The sequence below is a fragment of the Pempheris klunzingeri genome, chromosome 18 (assembly GCF_042242105.1).
Source record: "Pempheris klunzingeri isolate RE-2024b chromosome 18, fPemKlu1.hap1, whole genome shotgun sequence".
Taxonomy (NCBI): Eukaryota; Metazoa; Chordata; class Actinopteri; order Acropomatiformes; family Pempheridae; genus Pempheris; species Pempheris klunzingeri.
In genome coordinates, this window is record NC_092029.1 from 11,710,338 (window position 1) to 11,728,047 (window position 17,710).

The following is a 17,710-nucleotide window of genomic DNA, read 5'->3' on the forward strand; positions in this document are numbered from 1 at the left end:
TACCGCCCTCCAGCTTCCGGCGTGTTCACAACATCCAAGATGTCTTCTGCCATAGCTTCCCTCGTTTCGTATGGTAGCGATTCTGATTCAGAAAATGAGTCGGAATCTCTTACCAGCGTCGAGAAAGTGGAGCCAGCGAACCCGGACGCCACGGCTCACCTCAAACCTCTGCAGTCTGGACACACGATGTCTGTGGCTCTTCTCAACTCCGCTCCCGAGGTCGCAGTTAAGGTAAGTTAGCCTAGCTAGCTAACGTTAGCTTAGCGCTGTAACCGATTGTTTAAGAGTCACACTATGTTTAAATATAATTATGAGACATGTGAGTTCAATGTGGTAACTAGGGATTCTTAGTAAGTGATTATTTAATGTGTAGAGTTAACTATTGCTTGTTAACGTTACCAAAGAAAGCTAGTGGCGGTTAGCGGGAAATATAAAGTGCCTAGCATGGGGATGACGTTACTGTAGCTTATGTTGCTTTTACTTTTTGTGTCTAACAAGCTAATCAATTAGAAGAAAATAACACCACCCATCTTATCAAACATCAGGTGTATTGTTCCGAAGCTTTGTGTCGCTAGTTTGCTGATTTTCCTGTCTAAAATGTTCATTTTAGGAGTCTGTTGAGACTGGCTCACACCTGGACCCTTCACTGAAGGAAGTCAGTTACAACCCAACATTCGACACCATGTTTGCACCAGAGGTGAGTTCACAAATTAGAGGATGGCACCCAGAGCTGGGACATGCTTTTGTGTTTTCTCGCCTGGATTATTGTAATGGAAGGATTACTATACAGCCAAAAACCACAAACCACTGTTTGCATTTGGGGGCTTTACAATTTGTATATTGTTTAACACCCTCTATTCAATCTATACAAATTGGTCCAGAACTGCTGCTAACCAGGTCCAGCAGGTCAACGTATATCACACTCATCCTATTCTCCCTACACTGGCCTCCCATCAAGTTCTGGATTCGTTTTGAGGTTCTTGTTTTTAAGTTTAGAGTCTTGCATGGTCAGACATCAGCATACATCTCTGAGCTGCTTCATCCGTACATCACCAGTAGGTCTCTGAGGTCGTCTGACCAGGATTTACTATCATTCGCCCACACTCGACTAAAAACACTAAGAAAGAAAGGTGATCGTGGCTCCGGCATTGTGGAGCACCCGTCCTGTAGACATTCAATCTCCACTCTCGGTTGATGCTTTCAAAAAGCAGCTGAAAACACATTTATTCCTTTTTCTCGCCTCCTGCTGTCTAACGTTCATGAGCTATGATTGGTGTGCTTTAGATCTGCTTCTTCTTATGGCTGATTGTCGTTTCTTTTACAGTTTTTAAGATCCTATTTATGATTTTATCAAATGTATTTTGTTTATTTTATCTTTTACTCCTGTGAAGCACTTTGTGTCTTTGTTCTGCATAAAGTGCTATACTAAATAAACTTTACTTACTTACTTACACTCCAACTCCAACAAGGAGACGTGGAAGAGGACAGGCCACACAGAAAGAGAGAGAAAGAGGGGGGGGAAGAGAAACTGAGAACGATCGGAGGCTTGTGGGAATAGAAACAAAAACGAAGCATTAGATAAGTTTATTAGACAGTTATAACTTATGCTTGTCAGTAGGACAAACATGGACTATAAGCACTAGAGCTCAGGCAACCTTTTGTTTATTTTAATATATTCATACAGCCTAAATGTTGTCTTTTCCTGGTTTAGAAAGCTTGTAAGACTCTACTCATAGTCTTGATCTCAAACATTTCCTGTGTGTTAACAATATAAAATCCCCTTCCTTTTACCATTGAGGTGTTTGCTCTAGAATTTGTAAAATTTTTTAAGTGACATTTGTATGTCAGTTTTCTATCAACCAGATTTAATGTAAAAAAAAAAAAACTATTACCTGAATCAGAATGTCTGTTTTAATTGATGTCGTGATTTGATTATTGATTATGATTATTAGTTGTTTATCATTTGTCATTATATTTTGTGTCTTACCTTTTTCCTTGAGTGTCTTTGTCTTTTTTGTTTCATGGTTTTCATGGATTTTCTGCTTTAATTTAATAATTTTAGTGCTCTATCTATTTATTTATCCTCCTAACCACTGTTACAAGAATCGAAAGAGTTGTGTAATATTAATGTTTTTGTATTGCTTCCTTATAGTTTGGGCCAGTGAACCCATTTAAATCGCAGCAGATGGCTGCCCCCAGGAACATGTTATCTGGTTACGCAGAACCTGCTCACCTCAACGACTTTATGTTTGAACAGCAAAGGAGGACCTTCTCCACCTTTGGTAAGCTCTCCTGCGACCTTTGTGATGGGCTTAAATGATGCGGTCAATGTATTGACCCTGAATTTTAATGACCTTTTTACAACTCTCTCCACTCTGCTTATAGGTTATGCTTTAGACCCATCAGTTGACATACACCAGGTATTTACTCCTGGCTACATTGGCGCAGTGGATGAGGCTGAGAAAAATAAAGGTAATCATTTATCACACCTTATTTCTAATGTGTTTATCTGCATCTGACTGTATAAATTAGATTCTTTTTAGTATGTCTTATGCTGTATGAAGTACTGTTTAAGGGAGATTAAGAGTTCTAATGTCTAATGGCTCTTCCTCCAGGGCTAACTGTGTTTGAGAGCGGAGCCAAGAAGACAGAGAAAAGAAAAAAGGTCAAAGGTGGAGATGCAGGAGAGATCGAGAATTTTCTCGGACCATGGGCGAAATATGCGGATGAGAAAGATGTGGCCAAACCATCAGAGGTAATACTTTGTTCAGTATATTCTGTAAAAAATATTGTGGCTGAGCGTTTGAGATTGTCGCATAATAACTCGGCTTGCTTTGCCCCAGGCTTTGACAATGAGGATTACCCTTGGACAGTACGACAGATATACAGGCTATTATTAATAGGCTTAAGCTATGGTTGATGCCTTTCTATTTATGCCTTATTAGCATCCATGGCATAAAACATGACGCCAATAAGTCCTTTTTTAAAAGCAGCATTTTTGCACTTCTGTAGATATATAGTGTAGCCTGTGTGACCCCCCCACCTACCCACACAACTTTCTGCTCTCAGAGAAAACTAAAACAGCTCTACACCAGGGCAACTGAGAAAAGTCTTCAGCACAGAATACACCTGTTATGTAACCACCAGGTTGTGGTCAATTTTATTTTACAGGATGAGCAGAAAGAGCTGGATGAGATCACAGCCAAGAGGCAGAAGAAGGGGAGGAATGAGGAAGATGCTCCTGCAGAAGAGAAGACCATTCTCCATGGTACTGTGGTTTGTAGTTTGTATCGTGAGTGGACTGTAGACATTGTTGCACACAGAAAAAAAATTACCGTATCACACAATCTTTCTTGGCAGATGAAGTTTGCCCAGTTGACCTAGAGTTATAGATGGATGACAGCATTTTCGAGGTCTTTTTATCCACATGTCCATTTATGATATCATGTTTAGACTCTTGTCTGTAATTCCCTTTCTGGTCAAGGATTCAATCCCGCAAGAAGTCTTGGGGGGCTTAAAAAATGTGTCCACATGCTTCAGGATTTTCCTACATTTTAGTGATAATTTGTCTCTTTTTGTTTCCCCTCCAGTTAAAGACATGTATGATTACCAGGGCAGGTCTTACCTCCACATTCCACAGGATGTGGGCGTCAACCTGCGCTCTGCTGATGCTCCAGACAAGTGTTACCTGCCCAAGAAACAGATTCATGTCTGGTCTGGACACACCAAGGTCAGTGAGAGCAGACATGCATCATTCTTGTGTCTTTGTATACATGAATTGTCCGTTTATGTAGCGGTTAAGATATCTTGCCACTGTAAGTGCCGCCTTTGGTGACTGTAAGCTCAAGCAGTGGTGTTTTAACACAATTCTGAAATGCAAAATGAGAGCCATGTCACATAGGTGCCTGTGCATTCAAAGAGAGAAAATTCCATTATGCAGTCCTTGTAAGAGTTTCCAAGGCAGCCTGTAAAAACCTCCTGGGTACTTTTGAATAAAATGATAACACAGTCTTGTATGAGCCACTTTTCCCCGACATATTCAAGATTATTCCGTCTCATTCAAAACACCATCTTTATAATTCAAATATAAAAAAGGCAAACACTGGGTTATTCCAAGAAAGATCTGATTCATGCTTTAGATTTGCCAGTATGCTTCAGGGAGAGAGAAATCACTCAAGTTTTAAATTAACTCCCATCCGCTTTGTGCAGGAAGTTACAGCCTTCAGAGTGTAATTTGAAATACAAAGAGGTTTGAAAAGATAATAAGCATCGGAAGTGCTGATGTCGAGATAATAGATGGAGCATGGCCCATATGGTGTCGCCAAAGTTTTGTGAGACTTCTTGGAGAAAGTTTGGTTACTTGAAAGTCATCAGAATTTCTTCGACTATTACAGAGGCTGTGTGGTCTGCACACACACACTCTCTCTGTTCTGATCGCAATAGGATTCAGCTGATTTCTCCCCATATAAACTGCTTTAATATCAATAGGGTGGTCATATCCAAATTAAGTCAAGAGTATGAGCATGATTTGGAATTTCCTTACAAATGTTTACATATTGATTAAATATTAAAGGCTAGTCTGCTTCTGTATTAAGAGCAGCTGGATTGTGCCCCACTTCCTCTCTCAGTCTTTTCTAGTTCAACTTTATGTTTCACAGGGCTGCCCTAAAGTATTGTGTGTATTATTTAATGTAAACATGTACATGTGATATGTCTATTTGATATTTGGGCCTGTATTGATGATTAGCACAGTGATGTTGAGTAATAAGGTTAGATGCATATCCATCGCTCCTCTCTCTGTATATTTTTCAGGGTGTCAGTGCTATCCGGCTCTTTCCAAGGTCTGGTCATTTACTGCTCTCCTGCTCCATGGACTGTAAGATCAAGGTAAATAATCACACTGTTACAAAAAACACCACAGAAGCTCCTGAATGAATACACATACATTAGATCTGTGATGAGTTTGAAAGTTATATTGTACCGTGCTGCTTTTTGAGAAGTTTCAGTGCTAGCCTACAATCCACCTGATGCACTGTACTGTAAAATACTACAGAGCAGGAAGCAAAATATATTCGCTTCATTAACTTGAATCTTTCTATTGTCTACTACATCTCAGAGGCAAATATTATACTCTTAAATTCACTACATTTATCTGACATCTTTAGTTAACAGTTGCAGAATCAGATATATCAGATATTTTATTTCAGATATTTAAAGTAATATGTAAAATTGCTTAGGCTTAGTTGTGTAAAGCTGTGTTCACTTAGTAGTCTAATCTCCTCTCCACAGCTGTGGGAAGTATACAGCGAGAGGAGATGTATACGGACGTTTATCGGTAAGTAATCTTCAATTTAGATTTTCAACAAAATTCACCGCCAATGTTGGATCATCAGCAAACATGCTGACATAAAATATGCTCCAGGTCTGAAGTGCGTGCACCCTTTTGGGAAATACACAGCAATGACAGACTGTGAGCTCAGCATTACTGGAGCACTAATGACATGTCTGCTGACCGCTGGCATAAAGTAGGGGGGGCAGGGATTTTTTTTCTTTTTTTTTTAAATAGATGGGGATGGGGGGGTGTAGGATAATGCGCGCAGGTCATTCTTACACTCTTCCCAGAGACAGCACACTGTCTGAATAGAGATTGTTTACAGCCATGGTTGTGCTTGTCAGCTTCTTCACAGAATATGCATAATTCAGCAGCCCAGGGGCCGAGGGGAACGAGGGGCAGGGGAGAGCACAAGACACAGAGAGGAGTTGGCATAGAGAGAGAGAGAGGGAGAGAACACAGTTTAGGAGTGAATAAACTGACAGAGTGACTGGCTGACGGGTTTGCCAGTAAGAGAAGCCGCAGAGCTGCAGATGATGATAAAAAAAATGTTTTTCTTCAGACTGTTAGAAGTATACGGCTACGTTGTAATGAGCACATTAAATTTTCACTTTAACACACTGTTGTTGCTGCTGTGCTCTCAGTTCTATCATCTGCTGTCTGGTGTATTCATCTTTTACAACAGCATAAAAAATTCTGTTCTCTTTATTTCTTAGTCTTTTCTGAGATGTTCAATCTTACTTCTTCGTTTTCCTACGTTGACTTTTTGATCATCAGGGTGTCTTTTAGATCATTAGAAAGTAAAATTTTTTGTTTACAATATGATTTTTTTTCCTCCTTTCTGGTTTCCCATTCCTCTCCTACTAAATTTATTGGCAAGTTGCTTATTACCTATAATTAAATTATAGACTCTAACAGGAAGCTGCAGACCGTTGTTGTTGTCACTTGCAGCTTGTCAGAAGAGCAGTTAAGAATATATTAACTTTGGGGATATATGAACAAGCATGCATATCATTGTTTGTGTTTTCATGTGTGGATGCTGTCTGTGACAAGGGTGTAGTTGATGACGTGCCCTGCTTTCAGTAGTTTGTGTATCTGTGTTTTCCTGTACACACACACACACACACACACACACACACACACACACACACGCACACACACACGCACACCATCAAGGCTTTTTGCAGTTGGCAGCGGTGTTGCCTTTGGTATGTCAGCAAGCCAGGGTAGAGCAAGTGAGCAGGCAGGAGCTTAGCTTCAGTGGGCTGTGTTATCTCTGTGGAAACAGTGTAGCCCCAATAAAAGCTAGTTTTAACAAGGAGGGTGTCTGCGTACTCTGAGCCCACAGGGACCTCACTTCACCTACACTATATGAGAAAAAGACAAAGGGTTGCATAGATTGGGATTAGGAAGAGACTAGGAGAAGGTGGGGAACTGTTGAAAAGACAGAGCATGGAGCTTGTATGTCCCCCCCCCCCCTTCTCCTCTTCTTTCCTCTCCAAGATCATGTAAAGATTCCATTTCCCTCGTCTCCCACAGCCCACATCATCTTTCTTCCTCAACATCCCTTATTTCCTCTAACCAGATTTCACATTTCTCAAATGAATCGGGTATCAAAGCAAGGCAGCTGGGGGAGACATGGTAACAAGACTGGGGAACAGCTGAGTGGATTTTTCTTGCGTAAATATGTATTTATTTATTTGTTTGTAATATATGTGCAAATTTCCTCTGCTTATGTCAGGCCACAGCAAAGCAGTGCGAGACATCTGCTTCAACAACACTGGGACCCAGTTCCTCAGCGCTGCCTATGACCGCTACCTCAAACTGTGGGACTCTGAGACAGGTACACTTCATCACTCGGATGTCTCTTTTCTATTGCTCACATAGCCATTTGTTGTGGTTGATCAAAATGACTGAATCATGGGAGATGTACTCCACATGAATATCTCACTTATACAGTGTCTATTTGAATACTCAAGAAAAAATTCAATATTCGGTATTTTAACCACAGATATTCTGGGAGTAGAAATTGTCAGATAGTGTGTGTATATAGGAGGTATGTAATAACATACTGCACATGCAATTTAATATAACCTTGATCTCACAGGCTATCAGATAATTGTAAATGACAGCGCAGACCCCGGTGTCCTTGTGCAATTGCATGAATGAAACATTTTTCTGCAGAACATGCATAGATTAATGCTTAAGTACTAAACCTTCCCTAGTTTCCTGGTCTTGCTGTCTTTCATGATAGTAAACAGAATGATTTTGGATTTTGGCTTGTTAATCAGACAAAGCAAGCAACATCAAGATGTTATTTTAAGGTTTAGAAAAATATGATTTTTTTTCACTATTTTCTGAGAAGAAAATTACTTGCTGAATAATAATCAAAATAATTGTTAGTTGCAGCCCTAATTGTCACTTACCTACAGATGTTTGTATTTGTAAGAACCCTGTCATCTGTTGACATGGAGGCCAATTCAGCATTGGTCTTCAAATAGATCTAGCATGATGTCTTGTATGATATTGTTTATCTGCGTAATTCCGCAAAACTACAGACAATGTCCTCAGAAAATGTAGTCAACTCAGGTATACCTGATAATGAATGGGACTGAAGTGTCTGTTGACAGGGATTTGCTTGGAAGATGAATATAAGGCACTTTAGAACTCCATCAAACACATCCAAGTGAAACGCAAGATAAGATGGCTGATGAATGCAGCCCTACATGGCATTTAAGAATCAGTATGTTTCTTTCATATCTTTAGACAGGAGTGTAAAAGACCTGTAAAAGAATGTCTCAGTGTAACCAAATGGCAAGTGATCTTCTGTACGTGTCTTTGTGAACTGATCTCTCTCTCTCTGTCTCAAGCCACATGGTTCCCTGCTATCTTTCCTGCTGCTCGCACATCTCAATTTCCCCCACTCCCAACTCCAGAGTGCCAATCCAGCAGAGGGCAGAAAAGAGTTAAATCCCCCCCACTTGTTGATAACAGGTGTTAGAGCCCTGTCATCTAACTGCTTCTGTCAGAGTTAATTTACTATACTGTTACAGCAGGTTAATTGAAATTAGTTCCTTACGTCTCCTATCAGTTTGTGTAGTATACATTTCAGCAGTTGTTTTTTTCCTGCAGCGTTACATAGCTGCATCAGGGGTGATTTTGGTTGTTTATTCCATATTTGTCCCAGTTGCAGTGAAACACTTGATTTAATATAGAAAATATGTAAGTGAAAAGCCTTCATTCTTATCTTTAGGGCCTCTTGGTGTTGCAATCACTTTAATTTCCTGTTCTCTCCGCTCTAGCAATAGTGGCAGCATCATTCCTGTAGTGATTCACTTCTGCCGAATGAATACAAAGAAACACTGAATTTTCTGTGATACAGCTGAGCTGTCGCTGCCTGCAGGGGCAGAGCATACAGCATCGAAAATTGCAGTTGGCATTCTTAAATTTTAAATAACTTGAGTGTACCTTTCTGGAAAGCCACTGTGGATTATTCTGTAGCTCTGACTTTCAATTCCCCCTCCCTCCACAGGCCAATGTATCTCCCGCTTCACCAACAGGAAGGTGCCATACTGCGTCAAGTTCAACCCAGACGAGGACAAACAAAACCTTTTTGTGGCCGGCATGTCAGATAAAAAGATTGTTCAGGTAAAGTTGGCATGAGCGGCATTGCGAGCAATTCGATTCTGCTCCCACCATCACTTGGTGTGTATTTCCCAGTTGACCAAGCAGATGCACACAAGAATTTCTGTGTATACCACTCGTCTCATCTTCCAGCATTAGTGTGTGCGTGTGTGTGTGTTTGTGTGTGTGTGTGCGCACGGCTAAAGGTTCAGTGGCTGACAGGACTAGAGCAAGTCATTAATCATGAGTGGAAGAGAGGAAAAGGCAAGAGAACTATCTGATAAAAGTAGTAAATCCTTAACTATGATATCACACAATCAGGTAAACCATTTTTAGAACAGCTAACCCTGAACCTCTCCAGATGAAAGTTTGGATCTTTTTGCAGTAACGTGCTTAGAAAACAAATACATTATCTGACTTGGGAATATGAGTTTGGCATCCACAGTTCAGAATCTTGGAGTTTGGGGCTAACTAATATGGAACTGCTTTATTTTTTTGTATGTTTTTGGTACGGGCACAAACTTTGTCTCCTGTGTGGACAGAAATGTGCCCTTTTCATTTGTTGCCTGGCCGTTGGTTCAATTTAGTTGTCTTTTGCCTGTTAGACAGCAAATCAGCATAATCACACCACCATAGTTAAGTGATTTCTCTTCATTAGCCCAACATAACACTGCATTTATTAAGGTAGTCAGTGTCCTGCAAGAATATGAAGAATGTGCAGCGTATCCAGTTTGGTGGGGTTCGTGAATCAATTGTGATAATCCATGTATTTAGTTTTGACTTGTCATAGATAAATGTCTTTACCCCCCCTCTTTGTCTGCTTTGGTCTTTGCTCCTCTCTGTCAGTGGGACATCCGCACAGGTGAGGTGGTTCAGGAGTACGACCGTCACCTGGGAGCCGTCAACACCATCACCTTTGTCGATGAGAATCGACGATTTGTCAGCACGTCGGATGACAAGAGTCTTCGAGTTTGGGAGTGGTGAGTTACAGACTACAGCCCGAAATACCAGTGCACTGTTTTGAATTTATTTGTACTGTTAGTTCAGTGATGTACCTCTAAACCAATCACATAATCCTCAATACCTAGTAATGGAAGACGGGGCTTGCATGTGCACGTGGCAGCTGCTGGAAGAAATTCATGAACTGTGTGAATATGAAATGGGGATTCATTACTCAGTGTTCATTTTAGTCAACATTTCATAAGTTGGGGTTAAACTGATGAGGAGCAGAAGCAATCAAGAGTTAGAGAGAAGACAACATCTTGTGTGTTTTGGCGTGTACAAATGCAGTAGGTGTGGTAGCACAATAGTTTGCAGAGGGCATTTTGCTGTGACACAGCCTCATCGAGGAGCATCATGGTAACACTGGGTGCCTTGGTGTAACAAGAAGAAAAACAAACAATATATCATCAGTGTATCGTGTGCAGCCCTCTGTACCCTGGCGCTGTTTGCCGCTCCTTTCATTAGTCTTCAGTAATAAGAGTAGACATCAGCAAACCTCCAGACAACCCTATCTTGGACAAAGCTCGCACAGCTGTGCTGCTAATCTGCTCTGAGTCATGGCCTCTGCCACGTTTTGTCTGCTTTACATGCATCTGTTACAGTGGGAGTTTCTATTTTTTTTTTTCCCCTGCAGCTAACATTTTACATTGACAGTGCTCCAGCAATAACCCCTATGAGCTTGGCCCCCGTTGCCAACTGTATATTTTAATAAATAAGCATTTTCAAACAGTTCCACAAATTAAAATATTGGAAGGCAGATGAGCTGCGATGAGTGGCAAGTCTGAAGTTTGAAACTGATTTTCCTTTTAAAATCTCCCCTGCCTCCCGTTCCACTTGCAAAAACAAAACATTTACATGTGTTATTAACAAAACTGTGTTTTCCAGCAGCTTCTTTATTTTTAGATATTATATGGATGTATACTACTGCAGTCTGTATCTGCGCTCAATAGCCAATCGAGAGAGACCACCAAGAGTGGCTTGCTGATTGGCCTCGGGTCCTGTAGTGATACACAAACGCTGGTATTTGTAGTTCAAAGATGATAAATATTTTAAGACTAACTGATAAAAGAAGCTTCATGCGGATTCTTGGTAGGGGGGGGTTTTATTCAAGGACATGTAGATTTTTCTCCTTTTTTTCCCTTTCCACTTCTCAGAACCTCTTTTTCCTCTGGAGTATGAGAGATGGGGATTAACTAGTGCAGGACGGAATAAAATGTTGAAAGAGCAACATGAAGCAAAAAAACCCTATCCCAGGAGTCTAGTTAGTGCACTGGTTGGGGAGGGGGTCCCCCAAGAGCTTTTTTAGTGCAGCGTGGGAGCGAATGGGCAAGTGGTATGTCGGGCCAAAGAGTAGCTTTACTGTCCCCCTTTCTCCCACGGATACCACCTGGCTCCCAGCTCTAGCTAACCCCCCCCCCCTGTTACACAGCAGCTTTAGGCTGAATTTAACAGAACAGTCTCATATCTCCAGAATAGAAGCGGAGGCTGGCAGAGAGGGGCAGACTGAGGGAACACCGGATGGATAGAAAAGATCGTGAGGCAGTAGATCTACAAGTCATTCACATCACGGTGCAGACGCCTACACGTAATTCAAATTCTGTCCTCGTTTTCCGCTCACATACAAGTTTTGTGGGGGGGACTACTTTATCTGTAGCAGAGGTTTATCATCAGGGAGCGGAGGGTTGGTGTGAGCGTTGGTGGAGGATCACAATCAATATAAATTGTGGCACACTGTGCCAACAAGGAGAATTAGCTCTTGATCATAAAGACATCTTTCAGAGAGTGATGAAACTGTGGGCTTGGAGAGACACAGACTTGGATTGAAGGACTCTGCTGGAATCACACAAAAATCAACTGCTCTGCCAGCCAAGTACACAGCTACCCTCGCTTATGTTCAACATGATTTTAGCTTATACTGTTGTAAGGATGCTAATCGCTTGCAGTTTTCTGGCACAACTTTCATCATGGTCCTGACCTTTTTTAAAAAGCCCCCTGCCAACCCTAATTCAACAATATGTAAATATTATCCGTTTAGTGATGACTATACCAAAGCATTGGAAATCGTTTGAAAGGGAAAAAAACATTAGATTACTTTTTTGTCAATAGTAATTACTTTTTGAGAAATCCTCTTTTAGCAGTTGTTCCAATTAACAAATAAAGGCGGTCTGCTTCATTTCCCTCTCGGTGAGAGAGGCTCACTGATTTTGGTGTTTCGTCTGGACATTTTTTCCACAGTCTGATTACAAAACTTAACCTCAGCTTCACCGCAAATGTTATACCTGACAAACTTAAGTTCATGTTCATGTTTTTGTTTTCCTCTTTGTCCCCCTGCTTGATCGACGCGAAACACCGTAAACAACAATCAACCATATATTATTCATGAGCATCCCTAGTGTGTAGATTGTTTGGCATATGTTCTCCTTTCTTGCTCTCCCATCGCTCTCCAGACAGAGCATTCAGTGTGGTTATTTGTGGAGCTCAGAAGAAGAGATCTGATGGTTTTGTGATCTTTCCAGAGTTTAACTTGGTTTGTCTGCAGCTATTGGCTCTGACAAAACCATGGGCCCCTTTTAATGTCTGATTGTATGTGCGTGCATGAATTCTAGTGTGTTTTATGTGTACAAGGGTTTATATTTTTCCTTCAACTCCTGTTTTCAGTTCTTTGAAGCCCATTTATGGCTTTGTACGCAAACCTGGTGCGATCACTTTGCTCCAGCTGTTACTCATCACTGAAAGAGACAGAGACATGGCTGTAGTTAAGGCAGATGGCAAGATGAAAACAGGGCTATTGCTCTTTAGCACTAACTTGATGAAAACACAGAGTTAAGCAGAAACAATGTAGTTACACTTAGTTTGCATTACAGATCAGCTTCTCAGATCAGCCAAATCCTTTCAAAAAATTAGGAAATCCTGCCAGACACACACACACACACACAGTACTGTAGATTTGAATGATCTTCTGCAGACCACCTAAGATCAAATAACCAAGGACCGATCTCTCACAAAGCCGAGAGACATAGCAGAGCAGAAACGAACAGGGAGGCAGGGTGAGAGAGCAAAGAAGGGATTTAATAAATAATTGGGTGCTGGTACAGTCAGTGGTGCAGCATCAAAAGCTCCCTTCAGATTGCATAGAGTTATTTGCATACTGTAGCTGTAATGGTGATCCTGCCTGGTTTTTCTCCGTTACTGTTTTCTCTTGAGTAACAAGCACATTTTTGAGACGGCAGAAGCAGCTGCGATAGTCAACAAACCACTGCCCCGTGAGCGCTTTCTTCTTGCTTCAGGGCTGCTCAGGTTGCTCTCTCATCTGGTGTTTAACCCATCTTCAAGTGTGCTCACAGTGCTTTGTGCCTTTTCCAGGGACATCCCTGTGGACTTCAAGTACATCGCCGAGCCCAGTATGCACTCAATGCCAGCTGTGACACTCTCTCCCAATGGTGAGTAGTCGGATCACGGCAAAACACTCAGACACTGTCGAGCACAGCACACAGCACATGGGACTCTGGGGAGCATAAACCCACATTGCCAGACTGAAGTTGGTTCAATACCTTCCAGTGTTGGTCATTGCTCAGAAGATTAAAAACAAGGCAGGCTGGGTTCATCTAAGTAAATATGTGTGGTTGTGTCCAGAGCATGTCTCTGGAATCAGAATCAGACTCAATCAAGCATTTTTGATAGATACTGGCTGTAGAAAGTTTGATCCATTTCCAATCGCTTATTCGCTGTGTGTATGCCAGATGTCACAAACGGTCCATTGAGCTCTGCTAAAACACTATAATGTCTGCTAATGCAGTGTTGTGAGGGAATGAACTGTGGAGCACACAGCAGCCAGCAGTCTCAATTAATGACATGACAGTTTGTGTTAGTGAGCAATGAGAGAGAGAGAGAGAGAAGCTGCATTGGGTGGGAAAAAAAAACAGCTGGTTTGCCTTTATTTTAGTGATAATATTGTGCTGATGTTAATGTGTGAATAGTATGAATAATATAGAAAACAGTTAAAGGAAAGCTATGATGCAGAATGTATTTGGTTAAAGGAAAAGTTCAACTTTTTTGATAACATTTATTTGCTCTCTCAGTTTACATGAGTAGACTGATGTCACTCTCATATCTGAATAGGTTCATATGATGGTACTGCCAGGGGACAATGTGCTTGCATGTAGCTTAGCATAAAGACTCTTAAGTTGGGAAAAGCGAAACGGCACATGCGGAGTGGTATTGATCTTCTCATCTAAGTCTTAGCAAGAAAGGAAATAAATGTATTATTCAAAATGTTGAACAACTCCTTTAAAATGCCCAGGAAATTTATGTAAGTTACACTTGCCGTTGGCACTGAGTAGCCATACATTTTGTAAATATCGATATTAGCTGCTGCTGAGTGTGAAATAACTCAGCACATAGACTGTATAAAAGAAGTGGATGTAGCTTGAAAAGTGAAGTCAATGCTCAAGTGCTTTTAAACCTGCATTTTTTTTTTTCTAATGACCAGCATTATCTGAATGCTTTGGAGCCAGTGGAGTGGCCCCCGCCTGGTATACACTTTCCTTATGAGTTCATGATCTCAATCGCTATTTTCAAGTCTTCTTCAACACAGCATGATGTTCATTTCTGAATTGTGGTCCCATTTAGAGTAAAATAGACCATAAAGCAGGGAATGCTTTAGGGAGATACTACCTTGTGACTAACCGCTAAGAGGAGGTCTTCGTAGAACGAACGTCACTGCTGGATCCAAAACAAAGATGGTGATGGCCATAAAACCAAAGTCAGGGCTTCAGAATCCACAAACTGATTGTTGACGTCATGGTGGCTGCGCCCACTTCTTAGATCCAGTCTATGGATCAGCATTGGGGCAAAGACATGTGATTGGGACTCTTCATGAGTGTGATGCAGACATGTGACACAGTGGAAGATGACAGCAGTTCAGGAGTAGAATAAGCTTGCCATCAGACAGCTCGGTTGATGAGCCAGATTTGATTGGATGATGTTAAGAAACCAGTCACTAAAATGAAAGCCAGGTTTTGTGAGCAGCTCACACCTAAAAATAATGCCAGAATTAGCCGGATGTGTTCCTCTTTTAAACCCAGCTCCTCTGTCCTCATCCATCTATTCTCTCTCGACTTTGATTGCTCCCTTTCATGTGCTATGCCTAGTCTCTTCCTTCCTTTGGGCAGCGTTCTTATTTGTCCCAACACGATTTGTTTTCTCTTCAGTGTGAATAATGAATGTGTTCTCAGTGGGAGACCATTCAGTTTTCTCTCACGCTTAAATGGCACCAAGCCCCCCTTGGCGCCACATCCACGGCCTCTCTCCAATTTTCTCCACTCCCCCATCTCTTGCCATCATAACGAAAGAGACGGAGCCTGAGTGCGCTGGTTAAATTGGCCAAGCTGTTTTCATTCCCCTGCACCTATTGCATTTGACTTTTGTGGACAATCGTGTCTTCTTCATTTATGTTTTGTGGCAGAGGATGTCGGAAGAGGATACACGCACACAAACTCTCGATCTCTTTGTCAGACCACGTTAATAATTTCCATCATGTCGTCTTTTAAGGAGTGCAGTGAGTCATGTAATGCTTTGACACTCAAACGCTGCCTCTTACCACTGTGTAGTGACTTTGAGGCTGTAGCGTTGTCAGGAGGTTTAACGCCCTGTAAAGTACATCTCAACTGAGCATCACTGATGAAAAACGTCTTTTCATTTTTCCCTAAATTACCTCAAGCTTTACAATTTAACGATAGCAGCATGACGAATTCATACTCTTTTCAGTGTCCACTCAAATTCAAAATTCCACTTTTTTTTTTTTTTTTATTTCTGTCCTTAAGGCATATTTCCACCAATTACCATGTACCTTTTGTTTAAAATATGTGACTCTACTTGATGTCCATCTAAATCAGAGTTGATACTCAGGTTTAGCACATCCTAAGAGCAGCGGCAGGCAGCATCATCATTATCATCCATATTACTCGTGGCTGCTTGTTAAACATTTGGCTGTGCAAAATCATGCTAATGAGACAAACTAGCAAGCTAATAGGCATTTTTAAACTTGTTGTGACAGCCTCTGAATGGTAGGTATGTTAAAATTATGACTGTGAAAACAAACTGATGTCTACTTCTTATAGGCCTTGGAGTTTTACACTGTGCTTCCAACTACTTTCAGTACCCAAATACTAATATCACTTTTTTTTTTTTTAGTGATATTTCTAAAAAGGGATGTTGTACTGTTTTACTGCAGCAGTAAAGAAGTGCTATGCTGCCCCACTTGACATTAGCTGTTAGACTTATGCCATTTGCTTGTTTCTAACCCCAGGTAAATGGTTAGCGTGTCAGTCCATGGACAACCAGATTCTGATCTTTGGAGCCCAAAACCGCTTCAGACTGAACAAGAAGAAAGTCTTCAAAGGCCACATGGTGGCTGGGTACGCCTGCCAAGTAGACTTCTCCCCAGACATGAGGTAAGACTTAACTTTATTACTCACTTGTGTCACGTGGAATGCAGAGATTCTCACAGCTGATTTTAAAAATGTCTAATTGTTATTTTTTAACTGATAAAGGAAAACATGCCAGAGAAATTAAAACTGAGTTAGCAGAGGTTAAATCCATCTGTTTCTTTGGGAAGAGGGTTGGTCTTAATGAGAGGAAAGTGTCAAAGAAAAGAAAATGTAAATGAAAAAGTCTGCAGCCTCTGTAGCTGCAGTGAGACGCCATTACTCAGATCATACCTTCTGTCCTCTAATATGCTCCCAGTTGAAGGAGAAATTTTGGGAAAACAGCTTCTACATATTATCTGATGTATAACCTCAACACGGAGAGCTAAGTGGGACAGTTCAGCAATCTAATTTTAGCCAAAACACCTATTAGGACCTGTTTTCTCCCCTCCTTTCACCCACCACCACCCACGCTTGTGAGCAGGTGCCCTAACTTCCTTTCAGTATCTATGGCAACACTACAACTCCCAGCTGGACCGAAATACCAAACATTCAGACTCCCACCTTTTGGCAGGTGAAGTGGACACACAAGTCATTTTTAGCAAAGTACTAATCCTCTCATTCTGTCCTCCTCCCCTCCTCTCTCTCTCTCTCTCTCTCTCTCTCTCTCTCTCTCTCTGCCTCTCTTTCTCTCTGTGTGTTTTTTCCCTGTGACTCTCTCTCCTGTCTACCAGCTATGTGGTGTCAGGAGACGCAGATGGAAAGCTGAACATTTGGGATTGGAAGACCACCAAGCTTTACCACAGGATCAAGGCTCATGACAAAGTGTGCATAAGCGCCCTGTGGCATCCACACGAAACGTCCAAAGTCATCACCTGCGGCTGGGACGGACAAATCAAACTGTGGGACTAGGTCTGTCCTGGCGTATGTGTATTTTTCGAGGAGGGAGATGGAAAGTAGTGAACTGGTTCGCTAAAGAGAGACAGAAAGGGACTGGTTGTCTCAAGGATTTTTGTGAAAAGCCTCGATTGAAAGCCACGGGACTGGTATCCAGTCTTATCGTAGCTGTGTATTTTTGTATCCTGTTGTGAGAGATCGAAATATGTACTAATGTTTTATCTGTACACAGGCCTCCTTTTTAACAATCTACTGCAAGCATACAAGGCATACTAGAGGGGGTACTTGGGTGTTATTTTAAGTTTGTTTTGTCATTCTAAGTTACGATGTCCTGTGTAGCAGACCCTTTGTAATGCTCAGTAAAAACTCTCAATTTTCAATTGTATGACCATCCCTTTGTGGAAATAAACATTCTGTAAATTTGAACATT

The 17,710-nt window shown here is 41.3% G+C and overlaps 2 protein-coding genes across 2 annotated transcripts in view; one reads left to right on the top strand and one right to left on the bottom strand.

Moving 5' to 3' along the window:
* Positions 1-17,710, bottom strand: part of mettl24 (methyltransferase like 24) — a 60,662-nt gene that overhangs the window by 5,832 nt on the left and 37,120 nt on the right. The window lies entirely within an intron of this gene.
* cdc40 (cell division cycle 40 homolog (S. cerevisiae)) lies at positions 40-17,697 on the top strand. The gene is made up of 15 exons (XM_070848910.1): positions 40-231; positions 611-697; positions 2,153-2,282; positions 2,386-2,472; positions 2,616-2,755; positions 3,172-3,268; positions 3,591-3,730; positions 4,813-4,887; positions 5,290-5,335; positions 7,074-7,175; positions 8,865-8,980; positions 9,803-9,936; positions 13,322-13,398; positions 16,266-16,410; positions 17,118-17,697. The coding sequence occupies exons 1-15, from the start codon at positions 40-42 to the stop codon at positions 17,293-17,295; spliced, it is 1,746 nt and encodes a 581-aa protein (XP_070705011.1). The 3' UTR covers positions 17,296-17,697.

Coding starts and splice junctions, on each gene's coding strand:
- cdc40 (XM_070848910.1), top strand. CDS start 40: ATGTCTTCTGCCATAGCTTCCCTCGTTTCGTATGGTAGCGATTCTGAT. Junction 698..2,152: donor ACACCATGTTTGCACCAGAG/GTGAGTTCACAA, acceptor GCTTCCTTATAG/TTTGGGCCAGTGAACCCATT. Junction 2,473..2,615: donor TGAGGCTGAGAAAAATAAAG/GTAATCATTTAT, acceptor CTCTTCCTCCAG/GGCTAACTGTGTTTGAGAGC.